We start from the raw sequence: 20,612 nt of genomic DNA, 5'->3' as shown, positions 1-20,612 counted from the left end.
TTAAACCCCTGGTAATTCTGGCAAATGCATCAGAAATCCTGACGTAGTGAGTTAAGGATTCCAGTCAGCACTGGAATGGAGAATACTTGGGACAGGGTTCCTGCTCAATACCAAGATTTAGGCCTTAATTGGTATTTCTCATTCATTGCATCAGTCCTTGTTGCTTTTTGTCTTTGTCTTAATGCAACGCAATGGGTGGCAAAAAGGAATTGTGACCGTTCCATAATGAATTCAGCCTTCCAAATGTATAGATTTTGGGAAAATGGTCGTGTTACTTTTCTTTTGCTTTATCACAATCTTGGCCTATTTTGAACTGGCCATCTACTTGTGAGCATTGAGTTAAAGGTCGTTGGCGATCCCAGAATCCTTTGCTTTGAGAGTGAATGTTAATACTGTATCTCCATTGTTAAGATTTGAATACTTTTTTAAATTGTGTGGCGTGTCTCTTAGATCATTCTGTTGATGTTTCATCCGAGTCTTTGTTCTTTTGGGATCAAGAGCTTGCAACTGCCTTACCCACCCACCCTCCCATTCTTCCTTTGGATAAGATTTGGAAAGCTGCTCTTCCGAGTTATTTCCCAGTGGGGTGATGAGGGATGTCCGCTCTCTGCCAACTGGGGAATGGGATGGTTAGCGAGATGCATCTTCCCTTTCGATCACTCCACTCTTTGTCACCTGGGGAGAGATAAAGGCCGCCAGGGGAATTGGACTGGGCGAGAGGCAGAAGATGGAAAGGTCCGTTGACCTCGGGTGGGATTTTACAGTTTTGGGATGAACAAGGCCATTAAAATCTCACCGGAAGCCTTCAAAAAAATTCCCACAAGAGCCGTCAACAGAGCTTGCTTCGACTTTTTAAATTCCCTCACAAGGTTTTAAGATTCTGAAAACAAAATGGAATCAGTGATTTAAAATGACCTTTTACAGAGAATAAAGCCAAGAGTCCTGGTGTAGTATTGGAACGCAGAGCTTAGAAGTTCAAATCCGACCATGATATGCGAAACCTGAGTTTATTTTCCAAAAAATAATCTTGTGATTTTGAGTTAATAGAATCACAGAACCTGACCAGTGCAGGAGGGCATTCAGCCCATCGAGCCTGCACTGACCACAATCCCATTCATACCCTTTCCCCATAACGCCACATATTTACCCTGCTAATCCACTGACATTAGGGTCAATATAGCATGGCCAATCACTCCGGCGCCTGTTCGGGTACACTGAGGGAGAATTTAGCACGGCCAACGCACCCTAACCAACATGTCTTTCAGAGTGTGGGAGGAAACCGGAGCACCCGGAGGAAACCCACGCAGACACGGGGAAACTGTGCAAACTCCACACAGACAGTGACCCAAGCTGGCAATTGAACCTGGTCCCTGGCACTGTGAGGTAGCAGTGCTCATCCATCATGCCTCCATTGGTGTGGCAAATGTCCAGATTGAGTTTGGGGGGAGGGGGGAGAAACTGAGTGCTCCTTCGGGAGAATTTGGGTGTGTAACTCCAGTCCCAATCTGGCTGATACAGTCAGTGCAACTTGACATGGGTGTGAGTGCATCCTTGCCAGTGGCACTCATCCCAGCACCTGATCATTGGAGCCATGTTAAACGGGAGGGTAGTGTGGAGAAGAAGCCGCCAAATTGTATGGTGAGGATTGAGTTTCTTCACTCCAGGTTTTAAAACAAAGCCAAGGACAAAGGGAGAGAATGTTAACTTTTCTCTATCAATTACAAGCCAAGAAAACCACCCTTTGAGAATTGTATGTACATTCTTATAAGAAAGTAAGAATAGAGGAATTAGGACTTGGCCATTCAACACTTGAAGCTTGCTTCACAGTTCAAATAAGACCATCAAATCCCTACAGTGCAGAAAGAGGCCATTCAGCTCATCGAGCCTGCACCAACGACAAACCCGCCCAGGCCCTTCCTCCAAACTCCATTTATCTACCCTGCTAATCCCCTGACACAAAGGGACAATTTAGCATGGCCAATCCACCTAACCTACATATCGTTGGACTGTGGGAGGAAACCCACGCAGACACGGGGACAGTGTGCAAACTCCACACAGACAGTGACCCGAGGCCAGAATCGAACCCGGGTCCCTGGTGCTATGAGGCGGCAGTGCTAACCACTGCGCCGCCAAGGAGAGATCACAAGGATATGGGGTAATTCTACCTAAATAACTCCTTCAGATAAGTACAATTTTGTTGTTTTGGGAGCCATCCAGCTGAAGTAAAAGTGGAAGGGCGGGGGGGGCGTGCAGTAATGGGGGCAAGAAAAAAAATTAGCAAATTGTGGCAAGACCCACCAATGGAATGAACTAAGAGACACGGGTTCATTTTACCCACCCTGTTTTAGCCAACTGTTGGCTGCATGCTGATCGCCTGGGAGATCTTGGCGCTGGTTTTTTTGAAGTGGCCTGGGTCCAGAACACTGCGTTTATGCTTCTTCCTTTTTTTGCCATTGCACCCAGCATGCCATCGCTTTTTGTTTGAAGGAGTCTGAGAATAAGCCTCCTATGGTAACGTATTCCATTGGTTCAATCAAATTGTCTTTTCATTTCGTGGGGGAGGTCGGGGTTTGGGGCGGGGGGGGGGGGGCTGGGGGGGGAGTTGGGATGGATGCTATTGAACGAAGGGCAGGTCATGAAGAAGACTGCTTTATTCCTTTTTTTTAAATGCACCAGGTCCCCGTTGGCTTCATAATCCTTTGGAGACAATGTGAGATGCTCTGTCACTGCCATCATAAACACCAGGCGGTGGCCTCGTGGTATTATCGCCAGGCTACTAATGCAGAAACTCAGCAAATGTTCTGGGGACCCGGGTTCGAATCCCGCCACGGCAGATGGTGGAATTTGAATTCAATAGGAAAAAAAAATCTGTCAGCAAAAATCTACTGATAATTAAACCATTGTCGGGAAAAACCCATCCGATTCCCTTTAGGGGAGGAAATCTGCCATCCTTACTTGGTCTGGCTTACATGGGATTCCAGAGCCACAGCAATGTGGTTGACTCTCAACTGCCCTCAGGCAACTAGGGATGGACAATACGGACCCAGCAAGCGATGCCCCTGTCCTACAAACGAATAACAAAAAGAAAATCACTTGTGACTATTTTACCGTCGGAAAATGAGTTGGCTTCCACCTGAGAAATTACTGTGAACTCAGGTGGGCCAAGTGTGTCTGTCCACCCTGATCTTTCAAAGGACGCAAAGGGGCAATTTTGATGTTGCCTAATCCACCTAGCCTACACAGAAACTTTGGTCACTAAGGAGCAGTTTAGCATGGCTAATCCACCTAACTGACACATCCTTGGGAGGAAACTGGAGCACCCGGAGGAAACCCACGGGGAGAATCTGCAAACTCCACACAGACGTTCGCCCAAGGCCAGAATCGAACTCGGGTCCCTGGCGCTATGAGGCAGCGGCGCTAACCACTGTGCCATCCCCAAAATATGTTCACACGGAACACAAAATGGGGAAAGAAAAGAAATGTTGTGGGATAAAGATGTCCGTTTGCTATCTCTAATGCATTCCGTTCAGGTCCGTCCTTCCCAACTGCCTCACTCACTCCACAAATTAATGGGATAACGGCGATTGGGTTTTATTGGCTAACCTCCCTGGAAAAGTTTGGAGGATCACACCTCACCCAGATTCTTTAGAATAATGTCATTCAGATTGAGCCAGGTCAGTCTCCAAAGGCAATTCTACTCAAACACATTGACGTTTTAATCCTTAAATTCTGAAAAGCATTGTTGCGTGAAGGAATAATATATAAAAATGGGCCTTTTGTTTAAGACTGCCAACCCCGCACAATGATTTACTCAGAGGCGGAGCAACTGTTGCTCTGCAAGTTCATGTCTTGAACATGTGCCATATCCTGCAAGCAGCCACGGGGTCACCAATACAACCCATTGTTGGCCAAGTCACTGGGACACCGGCCTTCGAATAATGTCAGCGTTTGCCAAGCTCACCTGAATTGACCAGAGCTTCAAGTGACTGATTCCCTTTAGCCCGAGTTTCAAATAATCAACATGGACTTCCTCCTTGGCTCTGAACGCTTCTGTCCTGAGGTTGGACATCTACCCGTCTGCTTTTTCAAAGAAACTTAAACTTTAGCCAGCTCTTGGGAGGGTAAGGGTGGGGAGGAAGTTGAGTGTTACAAGCTATAGAATGGCACAGTGATTAGCGTTGCTGTGTCACAGCGCCAGGAACCATGCTAAATTGCCCCTTGGAGTCCAAAGATGTACAGATTAAGGGGATCGGCCATGTTAAATTGACCCTTAGTGTCCAAAGAACAAAAAAAATTACAGAACAGGACCAGGCCTTTTCGGCCTTCTAAGCCTGCACTGACCATGCTGCCCGACTGAACTAAACCCCCCCCCCCCCTCCCCCCCAATCCTTTCGGGGACCATATCCCTCTATTCCCATCCTATTCATCTATTTGTTAAGATGCCTGTTTAAAAGTCACTACTGTATCCGCTTCCACTATCTCCCTTGGCAGCGAGTTCAGGCACCCACTATCCTCTGTGTAAAGAAAACAAAATCTGCCTTTACATCTCTTTTAACCCTTGCCCCTTGCCCCTTACACCCGTGCCCGCTAGTAATTGACTCTTCCACCCTGGGAAAAAGCTTCTGACTATCCACTCTGTCCATGCCCCTCATAATCTTGCAGATGAAAGATGTGCAGGTTAGGTGGATTGGCCATGCCTAATCCGAAATCCGCACATCTCGATCTGTTGGTAATTCAAAATGCCAATGTTGTTGGGGTTTCATGTATTGCTGCTTGAACTATGACCCCTGAGTGTAAATCTTGGGCAATCCTGGCAAGCTGGGGGGCTTCGGGGCCACAGAGTAGGAGTTTCGCTCGATCTTTGTGGGTTCAAGCCCCAGAGAGGTGACGATGTAACCTAGGCTTTGTGACTGACTGAGGGAGTTCCACATCTTTCCCTTGGGAATATGGTTCCCCCCCCAAATCTGTCTCTCCCTCCCCACCCCCTGGCCCAGATCCCCTTAAGTGGGTGCTAAATACCCCATGGTAGTTACGTTGAAAAGGAATAGGGGAATTCTCTAGGGTGTCCTAGCCAAAGTTTTACTGCTCAAACCAACATCACGAGTACAGATTATGGTCATTATCACATTGCTGCTTGTGGGATCTTGCTGTGCACCAATTGGCTGTCACACTTGCTGCAATAGCAACAGTGATTACAGTTCAAAGGTTTGCCATTGTCTGGAAGACACTTTGTGATGTTGCGAGATTTTGAAGGGTGCAAAATAAATGTACGATCTTTCTTCTCCCCCCAACCCCCCCACCACCCCATCCATCTTGCATCTCTCCTGGAGGCTTACCTATTGGTGTGAATGGAAATCTGCAGCTGTGAAAAGTACAGGCTGCTTTCCTCCCTACACCTCAATAGAACCACACAATCCCTACAGTGCAGAAGGAGGCCATTCAGCCCTTTGGGTCTGCACCAACTCTCTGTCAGAGTATCTTACTCAGGCCCATCACGCTGACCAACCCACCTAACCTGCGCATCTTTGGACAATAAGGGGTAATTTAGCATGGCCAATCCACCTAATCTGCACTTGGAGGAAACCAGAGCACCCGGAGGAAACCCATGCAGACATGGGGAGAGCATACGATCTCTAACTAACACACACACACACACACACACACACACACACGGCTGTCAGCGAACCTGTGTCGCTAACGCTGTGAGGCAGCAGTGTGCCACCCAGACTTGAGTAGGTGGGCGTTACAAGAGATTCCAAATAGATTAACATGGCAGCTAATGTCAGTGAAGTCAGCCACTCAACTGGACATCATCAAGCATTGGGAGCCAAGCAATGTGGCACAAAAGCAAAAATTATAGCCATCAAACTAACACCTTTTGAGACCAAATTCTAAACTCCTGACATCGGGTTATGGTGCTGGGATCCCTTTTAACAGTGGATTAAAAAGGAATAAGACAGTCGGCCATGGAATGACAATGTTTTTAACTTTTTCACTTCATGTACGAGTCATTGGTTTGGTGTTTCTGTGCACCGTGTGGTATTTGTCAGGTTTGCTGCTTGTTCACCAGTGTCCTTTTTTTTTGTTTTCATTTAGTTGCATGAATCATTCAGTTCAGGGGTTGAAATGAGAGATTTTATTTTATATATAACAAAAAAAGGTCTTTGGAATGCTGTGACTTGTGCCTTGTTGCCTGGAGGTTTGGTTCGGTTCCCTCTCGTGAAAAATGACTAACCCTCTTGAGATGTGCACCTGTTAATGATTCGCTGTATGTGAAATGTCACAAGGTTTGAAACAGCCAGCAAACTGGTATTGTATCGGGAGGAGGAATCTCTCCCTCTTCTCAGTACGGCTGAGGGGAATTTTGACCTCGGAGGTGTCTGATTCTATGCCAGCTTTTAAACAAAGAAACGTAGAAGATAGGAGCAGGAGGAGGCCATTTGGCCCTTTGAGCTTGCTCTGCCATACATCACAATCATGGCTGATTGTCCAACTCACTAGCCTAATCCTGCTTTCCCCCCATAACCTTTGATCCCGTTCGCCCCAAGTGCTATATTCAGTCGCCTGTTTGAGTACGTTCAATGTTTTGGCATCAACTAATTCCTGTGGTAATGAATTCCACAGGCTCACCACTCTTTGGGTGAAGAAATGTCTCCTCATCTCTGTCCCAAATGGTCTACCTGAATCCTCAGACTGTCACCCCTGGTTCTGGACTCCCCCACCACTGGGAACATCCTCCTGGCATCTACCATGTCTAGACCTGTTAGAATTTTATAAATCTGAGATTCACCTGAACGCCACCGAAAACGATCCTAATCTAGTCGATCTCTCCTTGTACATCAGTCCCGCCATCTCCAGAATCAGCCTTGTAAATCTTTGCTGCACTCTCTTAAGAGCAAGGATATCCTTTCTCAGAAAAGGAAACCAAAACTGCACGCACTATTTTAGGTGTGGCCTCACCAAGGCCCTGTATAATTACAATAAACACATCCCTGCTCCTGTACTTGAAACCTCTCGCCATGAAGGCAAACAGGTCATTTGCCCCCTTTACTGCCTGTGCACCTGCACACTTAGCTTCAGCATCTGGTGCACACGGACACCCAGGTTCGCTGCACACTCCCGTCTCCCAATTTACAGTCATTTAGGTAGTAATCTGCTGCTTTATTTCAGCTTCCAAAGTGGTGACCACTGTGTTCAGTTATGAGTGGCCTGTTGATTTTAATTTGGACAATTTTTGGGGGTTTTTTTTGGGGTAACCGGTCAGGAACACAGGGCTGGAATTCTCCGCTGTCGTGTGTGTTGCTTCTGACAATTTGACACCCAGCCGAATCTCCATTCACTGTGCGGGATCTGAGAATCCCAAGCGTGGGCAAGGTTGGAGAATTCTGGCCAATTCCCCTCTTGTACCATATTAACACTTTTTTTAATTTAAGAAGGAAAGTGATTTTAAGAATTGCTTAGTCGTCATTTAATAAACGTGACTATATTTAACTTCTGTGCCATGTCTATCTCTTGTAAGGGGTGGCACAGTAGTTAGCACTGCTGCCTCTCAGTGCCAGGGATCTGGGTTCGATTCCCAGCTTGGTTGGATGTCTGTGTGGAGCCTGCATAGCAGTGCCAGGGATCCAGGTTTGATGACCAGCTTGGGTCACTGTCGTCTGTGCAGAGTTTGCACGTTCTTCCTGTGTCTGTGTGGGTTTCCTCCAGGTGCTCTGGTTTCCTCCCGCAGTCTGAAAGATGTGCTGGTTAGGTGCATTGGTCGTGCTAAATTCTCCCTCAGTGTACCCAAACAGGCACAGGAGTGTGGCCAGTAGGGGATTTTCACAGTAACTTCAGTGCAGTGTTAACGTAAGCCTACTTGTGACACTAATAAATAAGCTTTGTAAAAATCGTTTTGTGATTGAGGAAGATTGCACAGTGCAACCAAGCTCCTTTATTTGAAAGGGTTTGCAATTACTACATCACACATTCCTCCCCCCTGCCCTCATGCATGTGCAAGTGCACGCACATGCACGCGCACACCCAATTTGACCGCATCCAGTGGTCCTGACTTATTTGGGCTTGTGGACATGTTGGCCACCCTGAACATGTGCCTTCAGTCAACTCACTAGCCTCACTCTCTCTTGATATTTTGTTTTGTTTATTCGTTCGTGGGACGTGGGCATCGCTGGCTGGGCCAGCGTTTATTGCCCATCCCTAATTACCCTTGAACTGAATGGGTAGCTTGGTCATTTCAGAGGGGCAGTTGAGAATCAACCACATTGCTGTAGCTCTGGAGTCACATGTAGGCCAGACTGGGTAAGGACGGCAGATTCCCTTCCCTAAAAAGACATTTGTGAACCAGATGAGTTTTTCCGACAATTGACGATGGTTTCGTGGTCATCAGTAGATTCTTGATTCCAGATTTTTTTTTATTGAATTCAAATGCCACCATCTGCCATGGCAGGATTCAAACCTGGGTACCCAAAACATTAGCTGAGTTTTTGGATTAATAGCAATAATACCACTAGGCTACCACCTTCCATTATACTTATTGTTTTCTAGAAAACAATATACAGGCAGGACTTAAATAGAAACTAGAAGCAAGAATAGGCCATTCAGCCCTTCGAGCACGTTCTGTCATTCATTTTGATCATGGCTAATCATCAAATTCAGTATCCCCCTTCCTCCTTTAGCCCCAAGAGCTATATCTAATTTCTTCTTGAAATCACACAACGTTTTGGCCTCGACTACTTTCTGTGGTAGTGAATTCCACACATTAACCACCCTCTGGGTGAAGAAATTTCTCCTCACCTCAGTTCTAAAAGGTTTACCCCTTATCCTCAAACTATGACCCTGAGTTCTGAACTCCCCCACCATTGGGAACATTCTTTCTGAATCTACCCTCTCTAACCCTGTTAGAATTTTAAAAGTTTCTATGAGATCCCCTTTCTCTTCCAACCTGCAATGAATTTAATCCTAACCAACTTAGTCTCTCCTCATATGACAGACCTGCCGTCCCAGGAATCAGCCTGGTAAACGTCCTCTATAGCCTCAGATAAGGACACCAAAACTGCGCACAATACAAGACATGTGGCCTCACCAACGCCCGATACAATTGTAACAAAACATCCCTATTCTTAAACTCAAATTCTCTCGCGATGAAGGCCAACATACCATTTGCCGCCTTTACTGCCTACTGTACCTGCATCAATTACTTTCAGCGACTGATGCATGAGGATTCCAAGGTCTTGTTGAGTATCCACCTCTCTCAATTTACACCCAATGTTTGAAACCACCATCGATTTTTTTTTTGTTGTTGAAGTGGCTGTACAGTAGAGATTGGTTCTTCAAGGGTATCTGAAAACTACTGACCATTAATCCATAGATTGATATCACACAGAAGGTGGCCCTTCAGCCCATTGTGTCTGTGCTAGCTCTCTTTCTCTCCATGCACATCTATTAAGGTTTTGTTTTATTTTCATATGCACAAAACTCCATTTTCTCCTTGTCAATATTAAATCAGTGACCTTGCTGCCCCTCCCCCTGGTTCAAGGATTGCATTCTTAAAGCCTGTCTGATGGAAAGAATTGTTCTGCAGACATGAGTCCGGTTGATCCTGGGTTGCGATTGTCCAAAACACGTCTGATCCTTTTACTCATGATGCAGGTATCTTATTCAGAAAGCTGAGCAGCAGAATTATTAGATGTAGCTAGCCCAGTGTGTAACATAGAATCCCTACAGTGCAGAAGGAGGCAGTATCTTAGCCAGACCCTGTCCCTGTAACCCCACTCATGTTTCCCATGGTTAATCCACCTAACCTGCACATCTTTGGACACGAAGGGGCAATTTAGCATGGCCAGTCCACCTAATCTGCACATCTTTTGGACTGTGGGAGGGAACCCACACGGACACGGACAGAACGTGCAAACTCCACATAGACAGTGACTCGAGCCAGGAATCGAACCTGGGAGCAGTGCTGACCACTGTGCCACCGTCCTGTCTCGATATCTGGGTTTTCCATGCCTTGCACTACAGGGTCTCTGGCATGACTCGGATCCTCTGATCAGTCAGGGTACTGTCACAACACAAGAACAGAAGGTTCAATGGGAGGGACGCTCGGTTCACACAGCAAGGCTGCAAATGAGTCTGGAATGCCACAATCATTCATATCAAATCTGCCCGTGGCTTTGCACCTCCCCTCTTTATAACCTCCACCAGCCCATTCATCCCTCTTTGACTCTAATTCCCAGTCTCTTGCATATCCCCTGATCCCTTTCTTTTCTCTTTAATAGCTGCACCTTTGGTGGTTAGGGCTGTAATCTCTGAGATGCCGTCGCAAACCCGCTCTCCTCTCAAACTCCTTATTTAAGATACTTCTTAAAACTTGTCACCTTGACTTAAGGGTTAGGCCGGATGTGGCTCTGTGGCATGTTAGAAACTTGCTACGTCTGAGAGGTCTTGGAGTCTTGTACTGAAGGCAGGACGCTTTGTAAATGCAGACTGTTATTGAGTTATTTTAAGATTTCTTTCTGCCTTGGGGCCAAGGGTTACACATCGGTCTGACACTTGTTCAAACTCCAGTAGATTTTTAATTGGACAAGGAAGCAGTTACACAATTAATTTCACCGTACCTATTGCCAAAGAGCTAAGCCAACACCTTTGGAGTAACCTCCTCTGAGATGGAGGGAATTCTCTCTGCTTGTTCAGTTTGTCTCTCTCCAATCCTACGCCAATTGTTTAAGTTCTGCATCCTGTAAATGATCAGTTGTAAATGTTGAACAAAATCCTTGTGTTTCAACAAAAACACTAGCTGTTGAAGATATCTGTTGGAGATTGCGATGACCCAGAATAAAATTTGGGCCCAGGTAGTCTACGTTGACACGTTCCAATTCCTCTCCAGTGTTAGTGTATGATTTTTACACCGCATTTTCCCACTCTGAAACAAACCATTCGGCCCATCTATCTTGGTGTTTATGATCATAGAATCCCTACGATGCAGGAGGCCATTCAGCCCATCTCTCTAACAGAATATCTTACCCAAGCCCTCTTTCTCCCATCCTATCCCTATAACACCACACGTGTACAATGGTTAATCCACTTAACCTACACATATCTACACAACTTTTGACGCTAAGGGGCGATTTAGCATGGCCAATCCACCTAACCTGCACATCTTTGGACACCAGTGGGTAATTTAGCGTGGCCAATCCATCAAGTGTGCACATCTTTGGACTGTGGGAGGAAACCCACAGGGAGAACATGCAAACATCACACAGACAGTCACCCAAGGCCAGAATCAAACCTGGGTCCCTGGCGCTGAAAGGCAGCAGTGGTAACCACTGTGCTGCCTTACTTCATCTTGCCCTATCCCGTCTTCCTTTCTCCCTTGGGCGTTTATCTCATTTACCCTTGACCCCCGTCAACCATTTTGCCAGCAGGTTTCTGAAGGAGATGGGTTAGATATTATGATGAGCATTGCAGCAAATTGCAGTGTGGAACGTATTCGAGTTTGCAGGGGCTTGAAGTTGAGTTTTTTTTAAACAAATGCCCTTGAGGAGGTGGCCCGGTGATGCTTCTCAAGAAGCCTCCTCCCCACCAGGGCCTTGCAACCATGGCAACTACCCGAGGCGTCCTGTGAATGCCTGCATGTATCAGGGGGTCCTCTGCCTCCCCTGTGCTTCCTTTTGATCGCAGACCATGCAAGCTGCTGAAGTAAAGGGCCTTGGGGCAAGACTCATTCAGCTAATAAACCCTGAACCTTCAACTTTGACCCTGTGACAACAGCAGCATAAATGGAGAGAATTACTACCACTGACCAATCTTGAAATGAAATTTCATCAGCTGTAAAGACCTTTTTTGAGACTTTGGGTGGCCATGCAAGGTGCTATATAAATGCAAGTCTCTCTCTTATTTTGGAATAAGCAGAGCTGACTCTATTTAACCTGTTCAGAGCCTTGCAAGGTCTTCACTCAGATTATTGTCCCCGCCTCTATCAGACTGAGGGAACTATCTTCTGGCTATGGGATTCCGTTCGCTAACAGTTTGTCACCTTTGCTTTTTGTTTCTTAAGAGTTTCCTCATAAGTTGCATCGTGAGGAACTGCTGGAGTGAGCTGCTTAATGTCATAGCATAAGTGGCAGGAGGCTTGAAGTGATGCTGCCTCACAGCGCCAGGGACCTGGGTTCGATTCCCAGCTTGGGTCACTCCTTGTGCTGAGTCTGCACATTCTCCCTGTGTCTGCCTGGGTGCTCCGGTTTCCTCCCACAGTCTGAAAGATGGGCTAAATTCTCCCTCAGTGTACCCAAACAGGCGCCGGAGTGTGGTGACTTGGGGATTTTTCACAATAACTTGATTGCAGTGTTAATGTAAGCCGACTTGTGACACTAATAAATAAACTTTGAAGTTTGTCCTTGTCTCTGTGTGGGTTTCCTCTGAATGCTCTAGTTTCCTCCCACACTCCAAAGATGTGCAGGTTAGGTGGATTGGCCATGCTAAAAGTGGGGGGTTACCGATTATAGGGCCTGGGTAAGATGCTCTATCAGGGACAGAGTGCAGCTTTGATGGGCTGAATGGCCTCCTCCTGCACTGTAGAGATTCTCTGATTTTGTTCCAGGTGGGCAAGTATTTGAGTTTACGGTGGCCAAATAAATGGACAGATGTTTAACTCCACTGGAGTGACTGCTTATTTGGACCTGTCCTACAGCAACTCCCAATGCTATTGACTGCTTGGAGATATCTTACAAGTTGAAATGATGTAAGATGGTAATCCTGCTCCGGTAACTGTTTAAGTCTCCTGTCTCCCATTCACTTCTTTCCAACAACCTCCCCCAATCTGGTCCCCCCACAGTCAACACATTGGCAAAGTGGATGTGGTATGTCCAAACAGGTTTGTAGAGTAGAATGAGTAAAGTTACTTCAGGGAGATCCCAGGCCATTGGCTTTGGCTCCAAGTCTCTTGGTTATGATTTTATTTTCGTCCATTTGCGTTGCTTATTTCTGAAGTTGAACCGTACTAGTGGCTATTTCAATCCTTGTTTCTCTGTGGAACTGTTGCTCCTCAAGTCTACCCTTCAGTTGCTTTGTTTCCAAACCTAAGATTTTCTTTCCCCCCAACCCCCCTCCCTACCCCTTTTGTGAGCAGATTCGCTACAGGAAGGACAAGGTGCTGACCAAACAGACTCCCTGCTTCCCCACGGTAACGCAGCTGAAAGACCTGGCCAATGGATGTGCCGTTGCAGCCCTGATCCACCACTACTGTCCAGATGTGCTGCGTTTACAAGGTGAGCTGTGAACTGGATTTGATGTATCATTGGGATACAGTGAAAAGTATTGTTTCTTGCATGCTATACATAGTATATTAATGTGGAATTGCTGGCGTTGGACTGGGGTAGGTATAGTAAGGAGTCTCTCAACACCAGGTTAAAGTCCAACAGGTTTATTTGGTAGCATGAGCTTTTGGAGTGCTGCTCGTTCATCACTCACCCGATGAAGGGGTAGTACTCAAAGCTTGTGTTTCTGAGGCTACTTACTATACATACTATTCATAGAGTACATGGGGAGAAGGAAAGCAGAGGGTGCAGAATGTAGTGTTACAATCTGATTTGATTTATTATCGCATGTAATGGGATATAGTGAAAAGTATTATTTCTTGCACGCTACATACTGTTAATAGAGTACATAGGGGAGAAGGAAAGGAGAGGGTGCAGAATATACTGTTACAGCTAGGGTTTGAGAAAGATCCGCTTTTAATATAAAGTAAGGCCATTCAAAAGCCTGATGGCAGCAGTGAAAAAACTGTTCTTGAGTCGGTTGGTACATGACCTCAGATATTTGCATCTTTTTCCCCCAACGGAAGATGGTGGAAGAGAGAATGTCCAGGGTGCGTGGAGTCCTTAATTATGCTGGCTACTTTGCCAAGGCAGTGGGAGATCTAGACAGTGGATGGGATGGTTTGCGTGATGGATTGGGCTGCGTTCACGACCCTTTGTAGTTTCTTGCAGTCTTGGCCAGAGCAGGAGCCCATACCAAGCTGTGATACAACCAGAAAGAATGCTTTCTATGGTGCATTCGTAAAAGTTGGTGAGAGTTGTAGCTGACATGCCAAATTTCCTTAGCCTCCTGAGAAAGTAGAGGCATTGGTGAGCTTTCTTAATTACAGTGTCAGCGTGGAGGGACCAGGACAGGTTGTTAATCTAGATATTTATTTTCACTTCATCCATGTTGATGTTGATCTGCCTTCTGCTCTGAATTTTGGTTTGGTGAGAGGATTGGGAACAGATCAAATCTTGGCTATAAGTGTAAGAGAGAAATTAGGGTAGCATGGTGGCACAGTGGTTGGTGCTGCGCCAGGGACCTGTTTCAATTCGAGCCTTGAGTGACAGTGTGGGATGTACACCTTCTCCCCATGTCTGTGTGGGCTTCCTCCAGGCGCTCCGGTTTCTTGCCACAGTCCAAGATGTGTGGGTTAGGTTGATTAACCATGCTAAATTGATCCTTAGTGTCCAAAGATCATAAAATCCCTACAGTACTGAAGGAGGCCATTTGGCCCATTGAGTTAGAACCAACCACAATGCCACCCTATTCCTGTAACCCCATGTATTTATCCTGCCAATCCCTCCGACACTAGGGTCAATTTAGCATGGCGAATCACTCTGACCTGCCATCATTGGACTCTAGAAGGAAATGGGAGCACCCGGAGGAAACCCACACAGACACGAGGAGAATCGTAGAATCATAGAACCCTACAGTGCAGAAAGAGGCCATTCAGCTCATCAAGTCTGCACCGACGACAATCCCACCCAGACTCTATCCATATATCCCTATATATTTTTACCCACTAATCCCTCTAACCTACTCACCTCAGTACACTCAAGGACAACTTTAGCATGGCCAGTCAACTTAACCCGCATATCTTTGGACTGTGGGAGGAAACCAGAGCACCCGGAGGAAACCCACACAAACATGAGATCTCATTGAGACATATAAGATGTTGAATGGGATGGATAGGATAGAGGTGGAGAGGCTCTTCCCGCTCAGAAAGGACAGTAGGACTAGAGGGCACAGCCTCAGGATAAAGGGGGGGCGGTTTAGAACAGAGTTGAGGAGGAACTTCTTCACTCAAAGGGTGGTGAATCTCTGGAATTCTCTGCCCGTTGAAGTGGTGGAGGCTGCCTCGCTCAATATTTTTAAGACGCGGGTTGATAGGTTTTTGATAGGCAAGGGGATTAAGGGTTATAGGGAGAGGGCGGGAATGTGGAACTGAGCCACGACAGATCAGTCATGATCTTACTGAATGGCGGGGCAGGCTCAAGGGGCTGGATGGCCTACTCCTGCTCCTATTTCTTATGTTCTTACGAGGAGAATGTGCAAACTCCACACAGACAGTGACCCGAGCTGGGAATCGAACCCAGGTCTCTGGAGCTGTGAAGCAGCGGTGCTACCCTGCTGCCAGAATGTGCAAATTCCACACAGTGTAGGTTAGGGGGATTGCCCCTTGGTGTCCAAAGATGTGTAGGTTAAGGGGGTTAGTGAGGTAAATTTGTGGAGTTATGAGGATGGAGCCTGGGTAAGATGTTCTGTTGGTGAGTCGGTGCAGTCTTGATGGGCTGAATGGTCTCCTGCACTGTCAGGATGCTAGGATTCTATATCTGCTGATAAATCCAACAGATGCTTTGAGGAGTAGGTTCTTTGGCTCGGAAAGTGGTTAGCGTGAAACAGAGAAAATTGCTACAAGCACTCTGACTATGTCAGCGAAGATGTTTCAGTGCGATCACTTTCTGACAGAGTGGATCAGCTTCGAAGCAATTTGGAGTGATGAGGAGAAGGATTTGTCGTTCTACGACAGGGTGAAGGGGAGGTTAAATAATGAAAGGGATGAAGGGTGCAAGGCGAAAGGATATGGTGATGGGTCTGGAGAGGTGGACATAGCAAAGTCAACAATGACTGCTGTCCAAAAAATATGGCAGTGGTTATTGTGAGCGGAGACTGTCAATCTCCATGCTGACTGCAAACGATTGTAATGTGCCTCATCGGCAAAAATAAGATGCTGTTCCTCTCTTTTTGCAAGAATCTGTGGAATTTACAACCACAAAGTAATTGAAGCCAAAACATTGAGTGATTTTGATTTATTATTGCCACATGTATTGGCACACAGTGAAAAGTATTGTGTGCCACACAGACGAAGCATACCATTCATAGAGTATAGGGGAGAAGGAGAGGAGATGCTGCGGGCATGGTACAGTGGTGAGCAGTGCTGCCTCAGCACCAGAGGCCCACATTCAATTCTGGCCTCGGCTCACTGTCTGTGTGGAGTTTGCGCATTCTCCCCATGTCTGCGTGGGTCCTCCTAGTCCTCCCACAGTCCAAAGATGTGCAGGTTAGGTTGACTGGCCATGCTAAATTGACCCGCGTGTCAGGGGGATTAGCAGGGTAAATGCGTGGGGTTGCCGCAATAGGGCCTGGGTGGGATTGTGGTCGATACAGACTTGATGGGCCAAATGGCCTCCTTCCGTACTGTAGGGATTCAATGTAGTGTTACAGTCATCGCGAAGGTATAGAGAAAGATTTCAAGAAGAAATTAAATATTATCTGTGAGGCTAAAGGGATCGAGGAGTATGAGGGGGGGAATCAGAATATTGAATTGGATGAACAGATGTTCAAAATGAATGGTGGAGCTGACTCGAAGGGCTGAATGGCCTTATTCTGCTTGGAGTTTCTATGCAATGATGCAGATGCCTCATGGGTGAGTGGGGCAGAGAACTAAATTGACAAGTGACAGGAACATGGAACCTGGTCCCACCAGAAGTAGTTGAGGTGAATACCATCAGTGCATTTGAGTGGCAGCTGGATAAACACTTGGTGTCGTAGTAGAGGTGGGTATAATTTTGTATTTTAAAAAACATGTAGACGGTTACGTGGGTAAGGTGGATATAGAGCGATATGGGGCCAAATGTTGGCAATTGGGATTAGCTTAGGGGTTTTTACGGGGCAGCATGGACAAGTTGGGCAAAGGGCCTGTTTCCAAGCTGTAATCTCTATGACTCTCTGATTACTTGGTTTCAGTCTGCACTGACTCTCGGAAAGTGCGCCCAACCCAGGGCTGGGCTGCTGAGTTGGAACTCCTGTACAGCATTTCCTCTTGGAAACTAAAACTGATGGTGTCTGTAATATGCAACTGGAGTGGCCCATTGGAGAAATTGACTAGGGAAATCAGGAGATGGAGAGTTCGGCAAAGGCTTTCCGGTGGGGTGTCAGCGGCGTTAATGAGGTTGCCGCAATTACATTCGTAACTTTTTTATTTTTAACCCTGCCCTTTCTTTCGCAGATGTTTGCTTGAAGGAGACTATGTCTGTCGCTGACAGTCTTTACAACCTGCAACTGATTGTGGAGTTTACCCAGGAGTATTTGGGCAACTGTTGCCATTTGGGCCTGGAGGACATGCTCTATACCCCACCAGTGTTAAAGGTAAGACATGGAAGCGTTGTTCGTGCTGTTCGTCATGTGTTTGTTTTTTTTTAATCTCAATTAGCCATCATCGATTATTGTGAAAACCCATCTGGTTCACTAATGTCCCTTTAGGGAAGGAAATCTGCCATCCTTAACCCGGTCTGGCCTATGTGTGATTCCCGAGCCACAGCAATGAGGTTAACTCCTAACTGCCCTCCCTAAAATGGTTGGGAAAGCCACTCAGTTCAGGGGCAATTAGGGATGGGCAATGAATACTGGACTCGCCAGCGATGCCCCGTCCCATGAAATAGCAAAGTGGGGGGCAAGGGACCCCATAACAAGAATTGAAGCAGAGGGGAAGGGATACTTTCTCTTCATGGTGCCACTGTGCTGCCCCTAAGGCAATGAAATGGTTAAGTAGCCAAGATAGAAATGATTTCTCCTGGTGGGGGGAGCGTGGGCTGAGGGGTATCGACTGAAGACTTCAAAACTGAGTTTGAGGCCTATTAGATCTGTGACCTGTGAACCTCCCCAGATGCTGCCATCGAGTGGCCTCTGTGATTTTATTGTGGCTCCAGTAAATATTGTGCCTCGCGCTTTCAACTGAATGTCATTAAGTTCCAGCACCGTTTGAATTGGCAGATGCTGCACAGATGTTGCCTGATCAGCTGCTTTTGTGTTTCACATTTTGAACATATGCATTATTTTAATTTGATTTATTATTGTCATATATGTTAAAATACAGTGAAAAGTATTGTTTCTTGTGTGCTATACAGACAAAACATACCGTTCGTAGAGAAGAAAATGAGAGAGTGCAGCATGTAGTGTTACAGTAAAAGCCTAGGGTGTAGAGAAAGATCAACTTAATGCAAAGTAGGTCCATTCAAAAGTCTGACAGTAGCAGGGAAGAAGCTGTTCTTGAGTCGGTTGGTACATGACCTCAGACTTTTATGCCTTCTTCCTGACGGAAGAAGGTGGAAGAGAGAATGTCCGGGGTGTGTGGTGTCCTTAATTATGCTGACTGTTTTGCCGAGGCAGCAGGAAGTGTAGATGGAGTCAATGGATAGGAGGCTGGTTTGCGTGATGGACTGGGCTATGTTCATGACCTGCAGTTCCTTGTGGCCTTGGGCAGAGCAGGAGCCATACCAAGCTGTGATACAGTCAGAAAGAATGCTTTTTATGGTGCACCTGTAAAAGTTGGTGAGAGTCGTAGCTGACGTGCCAAATTTCCTTAGTCTTCTGAGAAAGTAGAGACGTTGGTGGGCTTTCTTAACTATAGTGTTGGCATGAGGAGGACCAGGACAGGTTATTGGTGATTTGGATACCTAAAAACTTGAAGCTTTCAATCCTTTCTATTTTGTCTCCATTGATGTAAACAGGGGCATGTTCTCCTTTACGCTTCCTGAAGTCGATGAAAATCTCCTTCATTTTGTTGACGTTGAGGGATAGATTATTGTTGCCGCACCAGTTCACCAGATTCTCTATCTCATTCCTGTACTCTGTCTCATCATTGTTTGAGATCTGACCTACTACGGTGGTGTCGTCAGCAAACTTGAAAATTGAATTGGAGGGGAATTTGATCACACCACACAGTCATAGTTGTATAAAGAGTATAGTCGGGGGCTGAGAACACAGCCTTGTGGGGCACTGGTGTTGAGGATGATTGTGGAGGAGATGGTGTTGCCTATCCTTACTGATTGTGGTCTGAGAGTTAGGAAGTGCAGGATGCAGGATCCAGTCACAGAGGGAGGTACTGAAGCCCAGGCCATGGAGTTTGGAGCTGAGTTCGTGGGAATAATAATTGAGCTGTAGTCAACAAATAGTCTGACGTATGTGTCCTATGTATCGCCTTTGTATTGATTAGGACAACACAGTGGCACAGGGACCCGGGTTCGATTCTGGCCTTGGGTGACCGCCTGTGTGGAGTCTGCACATTCTCCCCATATCAGCATGGGTTTCCTCCAGGTGCTCTGGTTTTTAAGTTTGTTTATTAGTGTCACAAGTAGGCTTACATTAACACTGCGATGAAGTTACCTGTGAAAATCCCCTAGCCGGTACACGGAGGTAGCATTTAACCAGCACCTCTTTCGGAGCGTGGGGAGAAACTGGAGCTACTGGAGGAAGCCCATGCAGATACGGGGAGAACATGCAGTCTCCACACACAGTGACCCAAGCCGGGAATCGAATCCGGGTCACTGCTATGAGACAGCAGTGCTAACCACTGTGCCACCTGGTAAGGCCATGCTAAATTCTCCCTCAGTGTACCCGAACAGGTGCCGAAATACGGCGACTAGGGGATTTTTACAGTAACTTCATTGCACTGTTAATGTAAGCCTACTTGTGACTCTAATAAATAAACATGAAAAAAGAAGGTGGCAAAATACTGCAGTGGCTGGATAAACTCAGCAGGTCTGACAGCATCTGTGGAGAGAGAATAGACCCAAGGTTTTGAGTCTGGATGACCCTTTGACTTTTAAAGAGTTTGGTACGATAAAGGTCTTGAGAGCAATGGAACCGAGATAAAAGAAAACGTTGAGATACAGATCAACCATGATTTAATTCCAGGATGAGACAGGCTTGAGGAGCCGAACAGCTGCCTGCCGTTCCTATATTTCTGCTGAAAGATCTGTGCCTCACGACCCAGTGGTGTCAACACCCCATTGATGTCGCTATAAAGAAGGCTGCATGCTCAGCAGCAGAGTAACTTGTTGGATCTAATGTGAAACAGGCTGTGGTGAAGGCTTTTGATCTCTGGGGCTAGGTTTCATTATTATTTAAATGATAGGCTTGTACAGGAAGCCACATACAGATTATAGCCTAAACTCATACCGTCAGGGTTTTTATGGGGCCCGTGTGTCTGCTTTGAGAACTGCCTTTTTTTGGGTTAAGACACTATAATTCAGACAGCAAGTTGGATGTCCACTGTAAGGCCCTGACTGTCAATACTTTGCATGAAGCTCTGGGTACGTTCTAGTTGAATATCCTGATTTGATTTGTTATTGTTACATGTATTGGTGTGCACACAGTGGCACAGTGGTTAGCATGGCTGCCTCAAATTGCCAGGGTTCGATTGCCAGCTTGGGTGACTGTCGGTGGGGAGTCTGCGTGTTCTCTCTGTGTCTGTGTGGTTTTCTCTGGGTGCTCCAGTTTCCTCCTATAGTCCAAAAGATGCACTGGTTAGGGTG

At 46.4% G+C, this 20,612-nt stretch overlaps 1 protein-coding gene across 1 annotated transcript in view; it reads left to right on the top strand.

Moving 5' to 3' along the window:
- Nucleotides 1–20,612, top strand: part of camsap3 (calmodulin regulated spectrin-associated protein family, member 3) — a 171,177-nt gene that overhangs the window by 111,085 nt on the left and 39,480 nt on the right. The window contains exons 5-6 of the mRNA XM_080216729.1: nt 13,124–13,262; nt 17,306–17,445. Coding sequence (XP_080072855.1) covers nt 13,124–13,262; nt 17,306–17,445 — 279 coding nt within the window. The remainder of the gene's footprint in view (nt 1–13,123; nt 13,263–17,305; nt 17,446–20,612) is intronic.

The sequence above is a fragment of the Carcharhinus amblyrhynchos genome, chromosome 33 (genome assembly GCF_965287045.1).
Source record: "Carcharhinus amblyrhynchos chromosome 33, sCarAmb.v2.hapA, whole genome shotgun sequence".
NCBI lineage: Eukaryota > Metazoa > Chordata > Chondrichthyes > Carcharhiniformes > Carcharhinidae > Carcharhinus > Carcharhinus amblyrhynchos.
The sequence above is the reverse complement of the archived record's forward strand: the minus strand, read 5'-3'. Positions and strand labels throughout refer to the sequence as shown.